The sequence below is a fragment of the Ceratotherium simum genome, unplaced genomic scaffold, assembly GCF_057802395.1.
Source record: "Ceratotherium simum simum isolate JZ-2026a unplaced genomic scaffold, ASM5780239v1 HiC_scaffold_43, whole genome shotgun sequence".
Taxonomy (NCBI): Eukaryota; Metazoa; Chordata; class Mammalia; order Perissodactyla; family Rhinocerotidae; genus Ceratotherium; species Ceratotherium simum.
The window spans coordinates 330,667-344,857 of NW_028261259.1; the positions used below are offsets into that span (position 1 = coordinate 330,667).

The window sequence follows — 14,191 nt, forward strand, 5'->3', positions numbered from 1 at the left end:
GCTTCTGGCAAATCACAGGGTATGTGGTCCCTGGCCCTCCCCACAACAAACCCATCCTGTACCAGCTCTTTCAGGTCCTCCTACTCACCTCTAATGGGGGATTCAGGCACTGTGGCACCAGGAGGCAGAACTGCAGGAGGAAGGGATCTTCTCTCTTGATGTGAGTCCTCTAGCTGGGAGGGCAAAGCCCCTCCCCTCTGACCCTGGACCTCCTCCCCAACAGGCACACTCATCTACTGAGGCTTCTCCTGGACTCTCTGGGGGTTGATCTGCAGGGAGGCAAACATGGAGGGCCCCTCCTGCCAGGGTTGAGGACAGGGTCAGTGAGGCCATACTCACCTCACACCATTTTCTTCCAGCACCACTGACCTCAAACCCTGGACATCTGACCCTAGTCAAGTGGTACCAGTGCTACTCTGTCCTTCAGTGTGTTATGGTTCTAGAATAAGCCCAGCTTCAGTTCTCACTCTGAGTGTGAATTTGGGCCTGCGGCCTAGCCTCTCCAAGCCTGTTTCCTCATATGGAAAGTGTGAGGACTCCGTCTACCTCACAGGGTCTCCTGAGGACTCAGTGGCATGTGACTGTCATCATTGTTCTCGCCCTCACCCCTACAGGTGGAGCAGACAGAAAGCTCCCACATTCCTTTCCTCCCTCTTACCTCATCACCACCCTGTGAGGCCTGCATCACATGATCACCATCCCTCCCTTCCCTGATGAGGAGACAGAGGCCCAAACAGGGGCAGTGAGTTGCTCAGGGGCCCACAGAGGAGAGGTCACTTGTCCCTCCCAGCCAGAGGCCTTGTTCCAATATCCTCACCTAAACCCCAGCCCCACCACTGACCAGAGTCCTGTCCCCTGAGCTCTTGAGTTGTGTCCTGGACTGAGCCATGGATGGAAGGAGACAGGGTGTCTTGGGAATCTGGTTGAGTGGCTCTTGCCTGTCCCTCTGGAGTGTCTGGCCCCCAAGCTGGAACAGAGGCCATGCCAAAGCCTTCTCCTCCCCAAGGAACCCCTCAGGATATTCCCCTGTACTGAACTCTTTCTTCATCCACTCAGGGAATGGACCCCCATGGTGCCACCTCTGATCAACAGGTAAGGGGGTGACAGGAAGCTTTGCTTCCTCATTTACATGAAACATCCTACATCCATTCAGGAAGGATCCACTAGGAATCCGTCAGGTCCCCAGACACTTCTTATAAGCCACCTGGGGCATATGTCAGCACCAACCAGGCTCTCAGGTGAGACTCCTTGGTTGACTCGAGTGACTGCTCTAGGAGTCCAGTGGGGAGTCCCAGAATGCACACACATCTGTCTCTGGTCCCACCCTTTGGACCCAAAGCTGAGCAGCCTGTTTGTCCACCTGGGCCATGGGAATCCCCTGCATGTGCCAGTCCCTGGGGCAGGCAGGGTGCTCTCTCCTTGGAGACGTGGTGAAAACAGAAGGAGCAGCAGGGGCCTGGCTTCCTGAGGACAGGTTTAAGCTGAGGGCCAAAGCCACCCCAACCACCCAACAGCCTGGAAGAAGCTACATCCAACAGGATGGACATGCATGGAAGCCAGAGACCTGCTAATGTCACCCACTCGGCAACTCCTCCTGGAACAGCCCAGACAACACCACCGTGTCCCATGACCAGGACATCCTGCCCACAAACAGCACCCCACCTGCCCATGGGCAAAACAGATCCCTTTGCTTGTTAATCTGCACAAGATAGATGGGAATTTTCCAGAGAAAGTTGAAGTGAGAAACTATCAAGACCACATCCCGCCCAATCCCTCTCCCCCCTCACCTCTCCTCTCTTTCCAGACCCTCAGCCTCCACTCTACCATGGTCATCAGTTCTCTGCTCAAGGACTTGTCTTTGCTACAGATTGTTAAATTTTTCAGAGCTCTCCCTGAGGGGAGGGGAAAGAAGGAAGGATAAATTTACAAATAATGTGGGGGATCTGAGTGCAAATCTCTTTCATTTGAAAACCCAAAAGATTCAATCTGCATGGATGAGTTTGTTCACTGGTCTCCTCTGAGCAGTAAGGTCTCTGTGGGACTGGGGAGAGGGGTCTCATGTTGGTCACCTGGGGAATCATCACCTCCATTCCCCAGCTCTACAGAGCAGCTCTGTTTTGACCAGTTTGAGTTTCAACTGGGCGTAGAGTTCTGTTGCTATAAACACTTGAAAATCTCCCATTTGGCTCAACCCAGTACCTGACATTGAAGGAAACCGAGTCCTGAAGCAGGTGCTCTAAGGACCTTGGAAGGCTTAGAGAACCCCCACCAAGTCCCAGGCCCTATCCCCAGGTTTTGCTGCCTCCCAGGAGTTCCCAGGTGACTGAGGGGGCAATGGCAGACGTATGGGAGGTCCCTTATCCACCCTGGTCCTCCTATGGAGAGAGGCCTACCCACCTGGAGACATCCCCCCATGTATTCTTCTGGTGGCTTAAGGAGGTTTTCTGCAGAGCAGAGATGACAGCATGTAGCGAGGAGAAGTTCTTCAGGATCTCGCACTCCTGGGGAAGAGAAGAGAATGAGCTGTGATGTGGGGCACTGGAGCCCCGCTTACTCTAGCTTCAGTCCCCCTCTATTTAAATCTCCCTCCTGGATAAGACAGACGCTCAGGGAGCCCCAGAAGGGCACATTTAGAACCCAAAGAGTAACACTCACAGGGAGGAGGATTTTAGTTCAAGCCAGGGAAGGTGCCAGGTAGGAAGTGAGCATCCTCCCACTGGGACTTGGAGTCAAGGTCAGCAGGCACCTGGCAGGAAGGGTCTAGGAACTGTGCAGGGACTTAGACCACATACTTCAATCCTGGGAGCTGACAAACGTGGAGAGGCTATTCCCAAGGCTCCAGATAGGGACTCCACTGGGCCTCCCACAGCACACCTGGGCCACCTGGATCCAGTGCTCCACCACCCTCGCCCTGTCCTGGGCCACCATGCTTGGGTCCCCAAGGCAGGTGGTGATGACGAGGCTAGCCACCCTTCTGAAGTGGTCAACGGTGGCCTGGACAGTGGGTGCCAGGTGCTCATTGCCAGGCTTGTTCCTCTTGCCCCAGGTGGACCCCAGGCACTGAGAGGGCACCACCTTCCAGAAGAGCTCCTGGGGAGCAGGGGGAGTGTCACCCAGCCCTACTACACCCCAGCTCTGTGTCCACAGGCCCCAAAGTCCCACACAGGGGTCACAGTTTAGAGCTGGAGCTCAGGAAGCTCAGGATGTGGCCTGAGCCTTGTGAGAGTCCCTGGGTTTTATTCTCTATCCACTGAGAGCACCTAGCACAAGATGACCCAGGACCCAGTGCTAGCAGGGAAGGGAGAGGGGCATATGCACCCAGCCTGTCCTCGCTAACTCCAAGCTCCAGACGGTGGCTCAAGTCGGCTCATCCCAAGGGGGCATATTTCAGCACCCTGATCGCCCCTCTGGTCCCACTCCACATTCTGATGCACATTCCCCTGTGGCAGCTACAACCACAGGCTTTGTTTGTCTTCCTTGTGGTTAAGTACATATCAGGTGTCTAATAAGTGCTGAGGCTGTTGAGACTCCTGAGCAGATGGTTGGGCCACCATGGACCTTGCTGCACACAGTGAATTCCCCTCCTCCACTGAATGTCCCAGGCCCTGCCCAGCTTTCCATCTCTTCTACCTCATTGAATCGGCACAGCCACTCTGTGGAGCAGGTCCTCTTAATGTCCACCTCTATGGTCTGCAGGTGGACAGCAAAGGCTTGGGGGTCAGATAGTTGCCCAGGTCATATAGTTGGTAAGGGGTGGGGCTGGGATTCGGGCCCAGATCACAGGAGTCTGGATCAGGTCTTGGGCAATGATGGCAGAAGGAAGGCCTGCCCCACTCCACCCTGAGAGCCCAGCTGCTCACCGCATCCATTACAGTCAACTGCTCTGCCACCAGCTTAGAAGGGAAGGCCATGAGGTTAGGCTTCTTCTCACTCGGATGGTTCTTACTGGCCACAGCCTTGGGGCAGGAAGGCTCTGGGGCTGGAGCTGGCTCTGTCTCTATTTTTGGAGATGGAGATGGAATTCCCACCAGAAAAGATGGTCCAGGTGACTCCAGCTCAGCAGCTGCCATTCCTGCTAGAGCTGAAGTTGGCCCTTGCTCCAGCTCCAACACTGCTGATGGAGGGGATGCTGGCTCCAGCACTAGAGGGGGTGATATCAATGGAGCTGGAGCCAGCTCTACCTCCACAACTGGCCACTGTTCTGGCTCTGCAGTTGGCTGGAGCCCTGGAGCTGGCACTGAAGCAGGATAAAGAGAAAGGTTCACTCACACAACTGACTTTCTATGTGTCTTTCCAAAAACAGGAAAGATCCCACTGCCTTTACAGGAATACCCAGCCTGTGAACCCCATCCCAGATAGTCTTCCCAGCCTGCAGTCCCCCTTACCCTCTGGTTCTGCCTCAGTGGCCTCTAGAAGCTCCAACTTGACCAGGATAAGAGGGTCACGGCAATCCAGATCTGAGCCAGGTAAGTCGACCTGCACATACATTCCCTTTAGCCTGAAAAAGGGACAGTGCAGGGGCTGCCAGGAATTCTGCAAGTACTGGTCTGGCCAGTTGTTCAAGATGACAGAGAGGGCACTGGGGGAGTCATGTGTGGAGCAGAGTCAGAGGCCTGGCCTTTCATTCTACACCGTGCTCCCATACACCCTTCGTTGGGTCAAGGACCCAGAGGATGGCACCAGAGGCCCAATCTCTCTGGGGCTGTCCTTGCAGTGGAAGACCTGGTCATTGACCAGGTCTAACAGAGAGCCTGTGTGAGTCTCATCTGCCCACTGACACTCTTCTTTTGAAGGCCCTGGGCATAGCCTACCCCATCCTCCATGCACATGAGCATCAGGACTGAGGCTAGAGGCAGATTTGTGAGCAGGCTGCTTGCTACACCTACTATTCTGGGCCCTGGTGTTGGTGGTTAGGAGAGATGGATGTGGAGAGGACAGGAGAGTGACATGGGACTGTGGAAAGGATGAGTCTCTCAAGGCCCAACTCAGTCCATCTCCCCTCTGCTTCCCAGGGGAGCTGGGACCCCATGCACAGCTCTCTTTGACTCATTTCCTTGTGAAGGGCAAGCCCCTAGACCTCAGCCCTCACATGATAATCAAAATCTGTGTGAGATCCAGGATTCTGCCAGTCCCTCCCCAGCCACAGCCCCCATAGTCTCCCAGCCTGTTCTGTGGAGACAGGATGCCTCCTTCTGGACCCAAAGACCACTCACATTCTTAGGTGGTCCTGTGGTCTGCCAGTCAGAATATGGCAAGAAGCATCCATTTCTAGAAGAGGCCTTTGGGATGTCACATCTAATGTACTGTGGACATGACTGATTATGGTGTCTAGTGTGACTGTCTGACTCTCAGGCAAGAATTGAGGCCCAAGGACTGAGTCTACTTCATTCACTCAATGACCTTAGTGTCTAGGAAATTTCCTGCATGGAGTAAATGTTTAATAGAGATTGTTGAATAAATGAACTCAACCAGAACCTTCCCAGATATCTGAGTGGGCCTGGGGCTCCTCTACCTGACCCCAGAGATCACTAATTTGGCTACACCAAGGACAAGGACCAGGACCAGCTGGATGGAATCTCAAAACTCCCGTACAAATGGGAAAAGAAGTTGCTTTCCATGTGTTTTTCCAAACTCAGAAAATCCACAGGACAGTTTGGAGAGAGGTAGAGAGCTTCTTTATTGGGGAGAGAGAATTAATAAACATGAAAACATCCAACACACCCAGAAACCCTTTCTGCAAGCCAGACACCAGGTAAGCATTGCTTATCCCATGATTTCCTACAATGACCCTAGGAGTTTCATCTTCTGACCACCCCACTTTTCAGAAAAGCAAAGTGAAGCTCAAAGAGTTGACATTCCCCAGACACACAGTTAGTAGGTGGGAGTCTCACCACTGTGCTGTGGATGGGGTGGCAATTACCTATGGAACAGCTGACCCAAAATCTCTTGGGTGGTGACAGAGGCCTGGTAGGTGCATGGGAAGGTGGTGATGTAGATGTTTCTAGCTGGGAAGGCTGGTGCCAGGGACTCTGCCACCTTCTCATTGTGCGTGTCTTGGGGGTCAGCATCATGCAGGTTTGATCCAGGGACAGGGTTGAATCCTTTTCACACCTAGTAGACAAAGAGTGACATATAGTCAGTGGCATCACTATGAGCCACCAGGAGGATCAGGGTCTGGAGCTCAGACTAGAAACTCCCCTCACCTCAGGAACTTGTGCAAGAGGAGGAACTTGAATGCTCACACAGAAAAAGGTTCTAGGCTTTAAAAGTATAATTTGATTTGGGGAGGAATAATAAACAACTGGTACCTTCGCGACATTTTGTTAGCTGAGAAACAATAGCACTTCCCTGTATTAATGTCCTGTATTAAGAGCATTATCCTAGTGAGTCATCAACAAACTTCTCCACTTTAGATATTAGGAAACAGAGTATTAGGTATTTCAAGTGGCTGCTCAAAATCATGCAGGTCGGAACTGAGAACTGTCCATAGCATGGGTTGTATGACATTCCCTCTAAACAACCTGAGGCTTAGTATGCTCCCAACATGAGGGGAAGGCTGTGGGGAAACCACATTCCTGGGAGGACCTCAAGGGAGTTACTGGATTCCAGTCTTGGTTCTAGGTACACCCCAATCATCTCGGGGTCCTGAGTGTGAAGACCCCATTCTGCCCACACTTACCCCAGACCAGTATTGGCCGTTGTTGGTGGCCTGGTGCAGCTTCCCCTTGTCTAGGGAGATGGAGTAGTGGAACCCATCCACCAGCTCCTTGACAATGTCCTGTGTGGAGCTCTACAAAAACAGACGCTGGTACCAGGCCAGTAGGTATCAGGGGTCTTCCACCCAATCAGTGGTCCTATGTTATGGCAGACCTAGCAAACTAACACAGTCTATGAGGACACATGTAAGATGTTCCCTGCAGCACTGCTAAAACAGCAACAGAATTGAATCATATCCAACACTGAAAGGCTAAATGGCTGTGGCAAATGACCTCCTTTGTGGGATATTTTGAAGATGTGTAAGGCCACAGCTCCTGACCTCACGGACTTACAATGATTTGATGGGTTCTGTGAGATTACAAGTTACAGACAAATGTATGCAATACCTTACTCCCACCTCTATTTTTTGTACAAACCACCCTATCAAGTAGGGTGATTTACAAATCAGAGAAGGTCTTCAAGGATAGTGGAGCTGATTGCTCTACAGCATACTTGGGGTGGGTAGTTAAAACAATCAAAACAGTAGCAAAATCTAAGGACAACAAATTTTTTCTCTACTATTCCAACAAATAAGTGAAGAGTGCATTTCTACTCTACCACACAGCAAGTGAGTTACATATGGAGGTCTAGATTTCTTTGGCAGTGGGCCTGTGGGACACTCATGCATGAACACTCTGCATGGGCCACAGGGACATCTCCAGATTTGAATCTGGGTTCTGGTCCCACCCCAGTCATCTTGAGGTCCTGAGAGTGGAGACACTCTGCTCCTGCTCTCACCTCAGACCAGCACTGGATGGTGTTGGTGGCTTGGTGCACCTGCCCCTTGTCTCGTGAGTTGGTGGAGGTGAACCCATTGGCCAGCTCCCTAATGAGTGGAGTGGAGTCCTCCTGAGTGGAATTCTGCAAAGACAATGCCCAGGAGCCAGGCCAGAAGGAATCAGGGGCTGCCTGCATATTGCCACTGAGGCCAGCTCCCAAGAGAAATTCTGTTCCTCAGTTCAGGCACAGAAGAGCATCTGCAAAGAGCTCTAGTCAGGAAGGGAATAAGATGAAACGTCTAGGGCTTGGGTAACAAAAGAGTAGAGGAGTTCACCTTCTCATGTTGCCAGCCAAGAACATGGGACACCCAACAGGCTTCCAACACCTAACAACAAGCTCCTGCCCAAGAATGACCCACTCCTCATCCCCTGCATTCCTCCCTCAACACACACATACACACACACACATGATTAGGGGCAAAGGGTGTGGGGCTTATGATATGGGATCACAGTTGTGTCCTGGCCTGCACTAGCCTTTCCTAGACTGCCTTGTGTTACCTTCGGATGCCTCCTGTCAAATGGCAAGAGGTGTTAGGGGTGAGGGGTGAGCCAACATCTACAATGATGAAAAAGATTCTCTTTTGGGGCTTTCCTGTGCCCAGATCCTCTGAAAGTTGTGACACAACAACAAAACATCCTTGCTGATCATCTCTGGTCAAATGAGCTAGATAAGGGGCTGTGGGTGCCTGGTTACCAGCATTCTAAGATCTGTTGAGGTCTATGACCAAGGAAGTGAGGTCATTTTTCAAGATTCCATTACCTGGACCCCTTCCTTCAGTCAGAGTTGACCAGAGCCCCGCCCCCACCCCAGGCTGCTCAACCTCTTCCCCCATGTCATCTCCTGAACTGTACCCAATGAGCCAACACAGCCCTAGCCATAGCTCCCTGGAAACCTAACTAGGGTCCTAGCTTTGAGGAGACGGAGCTGAATTCAGACCTCCTTTTCCTTACCAGTTCTGCATCCCAGGAATGCCACTGTGCCTCTCAGGTTCTCCCCAGTCTCCAAACCTACACCATGAGGATCAGGCTAGAATTTACTTCCTATGGATGTCACTCAGTGTATATGAGATAATATCTATTACCCCTGGTGTCACGTGTACCTAAATCACAAGCATAGAGATAGAAGAATAACAAGGAGGGGTGGGATGTAGTACAGAACACCACTCAAATCAGGCCTGGGTTCCAGCAATGTGATATTGGAACAGTCACTTCCAACTTGGCCTCATTTTCAGGTCAGCATCATGAGCGTGTTGAAACTAATGGAAATTCAGATATTGCCATCCTGTGGCATAAAACCATTCAATTGTTTGCTGCTTTATGTAGAATGAGACCCAAGTGCCTCTTCTTGGCCTCCATCCAATGTGTACACATCCCTGTGGAACCACCAAGTGGTTAGTTACTGGCTTCTAAACACAATACAGACAAAGTGATGAGATGTCATGTCTAAATTTTAACTACAAAAAGTCTCTCACTTCCCTCTTTCTCCCTTTCTCGTGTTCCATCTCTCCATCTCTCTCTCTCTCTTTGTCGAATCCCTGTAACTGAGGAATCAAACATCAGTGTTTTGGGGCTGCCCAATGTGGAGGCCCATCGAGGAGAGAAGCACCGGCGTGCCCAGGCCAACAGACAGAAAGGAACTCTGTCTCTCTGTCCAAATTGAATCCTGAAGGCTGAGAGAGAACTTGGGGGCCAGTCCTCCCCCAGTCGAGCCTCAGTTGAGGCCACAGCCCCAACCTGTTAAACATACTGAGGAAGAGGCACCCAGCTAAAACGTGCCTGATTGCTGATCCACACAAATTGTGAGATGTTAAATATTTATAGTTTTAAAATGCAAAGTTTAGGGGCAATGAAGTCAAAGAGCAAAAGATAACTAACACAGCCTACCAGGCCCCATGCCCTGGCCCTACCTTCCACCTCCAGCTCCTGTTCTCTCCTCCCAGGCTCCCTCCAGCCACACTAGCCACCTTTCTAACCTTCTCTGGCCAAACTCACTTCTGCCTGTGAGTTTCTGTACCGCTGGTGCCTTCTCCCTGAAACTCTGATCCCAGACTCATGCAGGGCTGGCTCCCCCTTGTCATTCTGGTCCCAGCAAATGTCACCTCAGTGAGGCCTTTCAGACTTTCCTACCTAGTGACCCTCCAGCCCTCCCTCACAGTCCCCTGCTTTGTTTCACTACAGTAGTTTCTATTTGCTTTCTCATGTCTTTGCTTTCATGCTTTTTTCCATCTCCCCACTAGACTGTGTGCTCCTGGCAGGCAGAGAACACTCGGTCATTTTCAGCCAACACGTCAGCCCACCAGGGCACCTGGCACAGGATGAGTGCTTGGTGCACAGTTGCTGAATAAATTAATGGGGAGATCTTGTGCCCCTCCTCCTGCTTTTGATCAACTTTGATTGTGGAGATGAATGCTAGTAATAGGAGGTGAAAGTTGGTTCTGAGGCGGGACATCTGGATGTCCTCATTCAGAAGGGTCTGAATGACCCTTCGCTGCTCCAGTAGCTCAACCAAAGCTCAATGGGCACTGAGTAAATTTTAGGTATACACCATAATGACCTGATATACATATGTGTGCTTACTTAAATCAGATAATTTCTGTTAAAATTGTAGAAAAAAGATAAATCATAATTATTATTTATATTATTATTAGACATATTCATTTTAACACTAAAGTAGTTAATGAAAAATGTCAGGAAAATATATGAGATTTCCTAAGGAAATTACCCATTGAAGCTCACATTAAAGAAGACAGGAGGATGCAGCTACCTAGTCAATTCAATTTCACCATGGAATCATCCTTAGGTCATTCTTGGAAAACATTATCTCATAGTACTTGCTCGTTGTGGAATCACAGAGGAAAAAATGAAGAAAAAACTCTTCTTTGGGGGAATAAAATACAGTTAAGGCAGAGAATAAGAAACAGAGAGATGAGAAAGGAAATAACGGAGATGACTTGAGACAAGAAATGAGTCTGAGAGGCAAAGAATAAGTTAGAAAGTTTATACTGTCTCCCCTGTGGATGCTCCAGACATCAAAAAGAAGAGTATAATACATTTCAGGGGTGGATATTCCCGAACAGTCAGAACAGCCACAGGCTACTGTCAGTAATTTAGCAGAGATGTTAGGTCAAGGACAAAATCCACACTCACAACCTCATGCTCAACCAAAGTGCATGCAATTGCCTGTGACAGATCGTTGTTGGAATCCTCTTATCACAGCAAACATCCTCAGTATTTTAAAAAGTCTCATGAAGGAAGAAAAAGGAAAAGTCCTGAGGCTAGGGCACAAATTTTCTGTGGAAACAAGAAATAAATTAAATAGCTCTACAAGAAACTATCGTTCATGTGCAAAGATGGTTGTAAATTTTATAGACACTATCCATACAAAATACACATTCTCGGGCGTTGTTTCCTAAAAGATAAATAAACAAATAGACAAAGGTGACTTTTCTCATTACAGAGCAGTCAGCTTTAGTTTAAGGATTGACTGAGAAGATTCCAGAATTAACCCTCCTATTCTTGATTTTGAGCTTGTTAGAAGAACACAAGTACTGGAAAACAACCAAAATATTGTGTCAACAATGTAGGATTAAACACTCTCCAAATTCTGCTACTCAGGCAGCACACTGTTCATTGATGGAGTGTTTAATAACAGAGAACTAAATCCAGTTCACCCATCCTTGGGAGGTATTTACATAGTGATACCAATAGAGCTTCAATCCATTTATTCAACAAATATTAATTAGGCCACTAATATGTGCCAGTTGTGGTGAGGTCAGCAAGTTTTCAACCAAATGAAGATATAAAAACCATGGCAGCAACTGAATGAATGTTAATCTTCCATGTGGAAACCAACTGTAGACTTATTTTAGTTCCTATAACTCACCTCTGTAATATCCCCATCAGTCATGTTATTGCCTAGATGTCACCAATGATGAGATCAGTTAATTGTAAAGTCTACTGTGTGGTTGGAGTGTTGTATATACAACACTGACATGGAGTGTGGAGGTGAGAGCAATCTCAAATAGGAAAGGCAACAAATGGTTTAATAATATTGACCTTCAAACATTTGAGAGTCAACTGTGATGATAGTCATTACTGTTAATTCATAGAGTGATGCAAACTGCAAACTCATTGCCTCATTGGCCCCAGAAAAAATTGACAAAGCAAAAAAAAAAAAAAAAGCATTGCACACTGAATTCCCTTTATCATATTGCTTGCCCCATTTATTGTAGAGTAACTTCCTGTTTTATTGTTCATCTTCTCAGCTGTAGCTCCCTGAAAGTAGGGACTGTGTTTATATTGGTCACCATTCTATTTGTAGCAAGGAGCATAATGCTTGACTCTTATTCATTCTAAACCTGTATTGAGCATACGTCACTGTGGTCCTAGCCACTAGAAATGGAGTAGTTAACAAGAAAATTGTGGTCCTTGCCTTCTTGATTCATACAAACAAATAAGGAAGATGGATATTGATCAAATGACTTTATTGAGATGAGGTTCCAGTGCTGTAGCAATGTACTACAGGGCTACCCTGTGAGTGTAGGGTTAGGGAAATCTTTCTTTAAGGAAGTGATATTAAGCTGTGACCCAAAGAATAAGATGATAGCTTGTTGATGTGGAAAAGGAAGAGATGTTCCAGGCAGAAGATGACACATGCAACGGCCTAGAGACTTGGAGGAGCTTAGCACAAAGAATGAAACCAAGCGTCCTCTGATTGGATCATAGAGAATAAACATATGGAGAGTAGCCCAGGATGAAACTGGGGTTTTTGGCTAAAGGTGAGCTTATGCAGGTCCACAGGGATTCTAGAATTTATGATCCAGTCACAAGAAGGCAAAATAGAGCTTTAAGCAGGGGACAAATATGATGTAATTTTCATTCATCCAAAGATGTCAAGTTGCCATGTAAAGAATGAATTAGAGTGGACCAGATTGAATGAGGGAAGACTGGTGAGAAGACTTGCAATGGTGACAGTGAGACAAGTCAGGGAATTGGACTAGAGTGGTGACAGTGTCATCTCCAGACTTGAGGGCACAAGCAAGGGAGAAATAGAATTTGCAGGACATAGTCATTGATGGAAGGAAGGATGAGGAGAGAAGATGTCAAGTCAGTGTCTCAGGATTCTAGTTGAGCCACTGAAGAGGGTGGCTGTCAAGAACTATTTTCGAGACATTTGTTTCCTGAAATAAGGCAGATCAGACAGTAAGTGAGATGATGCCCATGACAGCATGCCTAGAAGTTGTGGATACAATATAAGAAATATTTTGTCAAACATATGATCTGGTTTGAAAGCAAAGAAAAGAAAGAATAAATCCACAAAGTGTGAACCAGTTTCTGAGATTTGGCTATTTAGGTGGTATTGACCAATCCCTAGATGCCTATAATCTGGCTTTCTTTTTCTTTTTCTTAATAAAATTTTCAAACATACACAAAAGTTGAGAGAAATATATAATGAACCACATGAACCCATCAACCAGGGTGAACAATGATCAACTCATGACTCATTTGATTTCAGTTATATCTCTATCCACTATCCCTCCTCCCTACATGGGATTGTTTGGAAGCAAACCCAAGACAGTATATTATTTCATTTGTAAATATTTCAGGTTTTTATTCTAAAAGATGAGGATTCTTCATTTAAATTTAAATGGTAGCCATAATACCATTATCACACCTGAAAAATGAACATAATTCCTTAATATCAACAAATATCCAGCTGGTGTTTAAATCTCCCCAGTGGCCTGGCTCTTTTGTTTTCTGGGGTTTTTTAAAATTGGAATCCAAATAAGATCCACATTGCCGTTGATTGATATATCTTTTATCGTCCCTGAGGATTATCTCACTCTCTTTCACTTGCAATTATTTGCTGAAGAAATCAGATTGTTAGTCTTATACGGGATCCCACATTGTGAGACCTGTAGAGCCTAGATTTAAAGGGCCACTTATTCAAAGTTCAGGAAACAAAATCCTGGAGCAAAGAAGGCAGATGCTTGGCACAGACAACCTTGCAAAAAGACAGAAAACTCAAAGAGTGACACCTTTGGTAGAGGAATTAAATATTTTGCAGAGATAGTCAGAAGAGATATTTTCCTGTCTTGTCTTGTTGTGGGGAGAGGAAACTGGCAGAATAAAATCAAACATCCTCTGAAGGTCTGCACTTTAAATCCAGTCAAAGAATTTTCACAGATAAATATGAGGAAACAAATCTCATCAATGAGAGTCATTAGAAATCACAAACCGATCAAAATTGCTGATATGCAAATTATCACATACAGATTTTGAAGTATTTACTATCTAAAAAATAGAGATACATTGAAATTATGAAGAAGAAAAAATCTTATCTTTGGTATTAAATATAACCACTATCTGAATTATTATTAAATTTTTAAAATTAAATTTACATAGTGGTTATTGCTCTGGGGGAAATTTTTTAAACTATCAATTCTGATAGTCCAATCTGACAAGTCTGATTCTAAAAAGAACAAATTGGAACACTTAGAATTAAGAAAACTTGATTTATATTAGAAATAAAATGTATAGACATAAAAAATAAACAAAGCAATTAGACAAAGTAGGAAGAAGTGGTAAACAGGAGCTAGATTTGAAGACATTAGAGAAGATGCAACTGACCCATTGAATGGAGAGAGATGTTCCAT

General features: G+C 47.0%; 1 protein-coding gene across 1 annotated transcript; it reads right to left on the reverse strand.

Annotated features, from left to right (window-relative positions):
- Window positions 1-547: 547 nt before the first annotated feature.
- LOC101389682 (ral guanine nucleotide dissociation stimulator-like) lies at window positions 548-11,442 on the reverse strand. Its single transcript, XM_087428010.1, has 8 exons — window positions 11,419-11,442; window positions 7,495-7,617; window positions 6,680-6,790; window positions 4,386-4,491; window positions 3,861-4,201; window positions 2,875-3,090; window positions 2,398-2,501; window positions 548-608 (listed from the first exon to the last, which is right to left on the reverse strand). The coding sequence occupies exons 1-8, from the start codon at window positions 11,440-11,442 to the stop codon at window positions 548-550; spliced, it is 1,086 nt and encodes a 361-aa protein (XP_087284136.1).
- Between the last annotated feature and the right edge of the window lie 2,749 nt (window positions 11,443-14,191).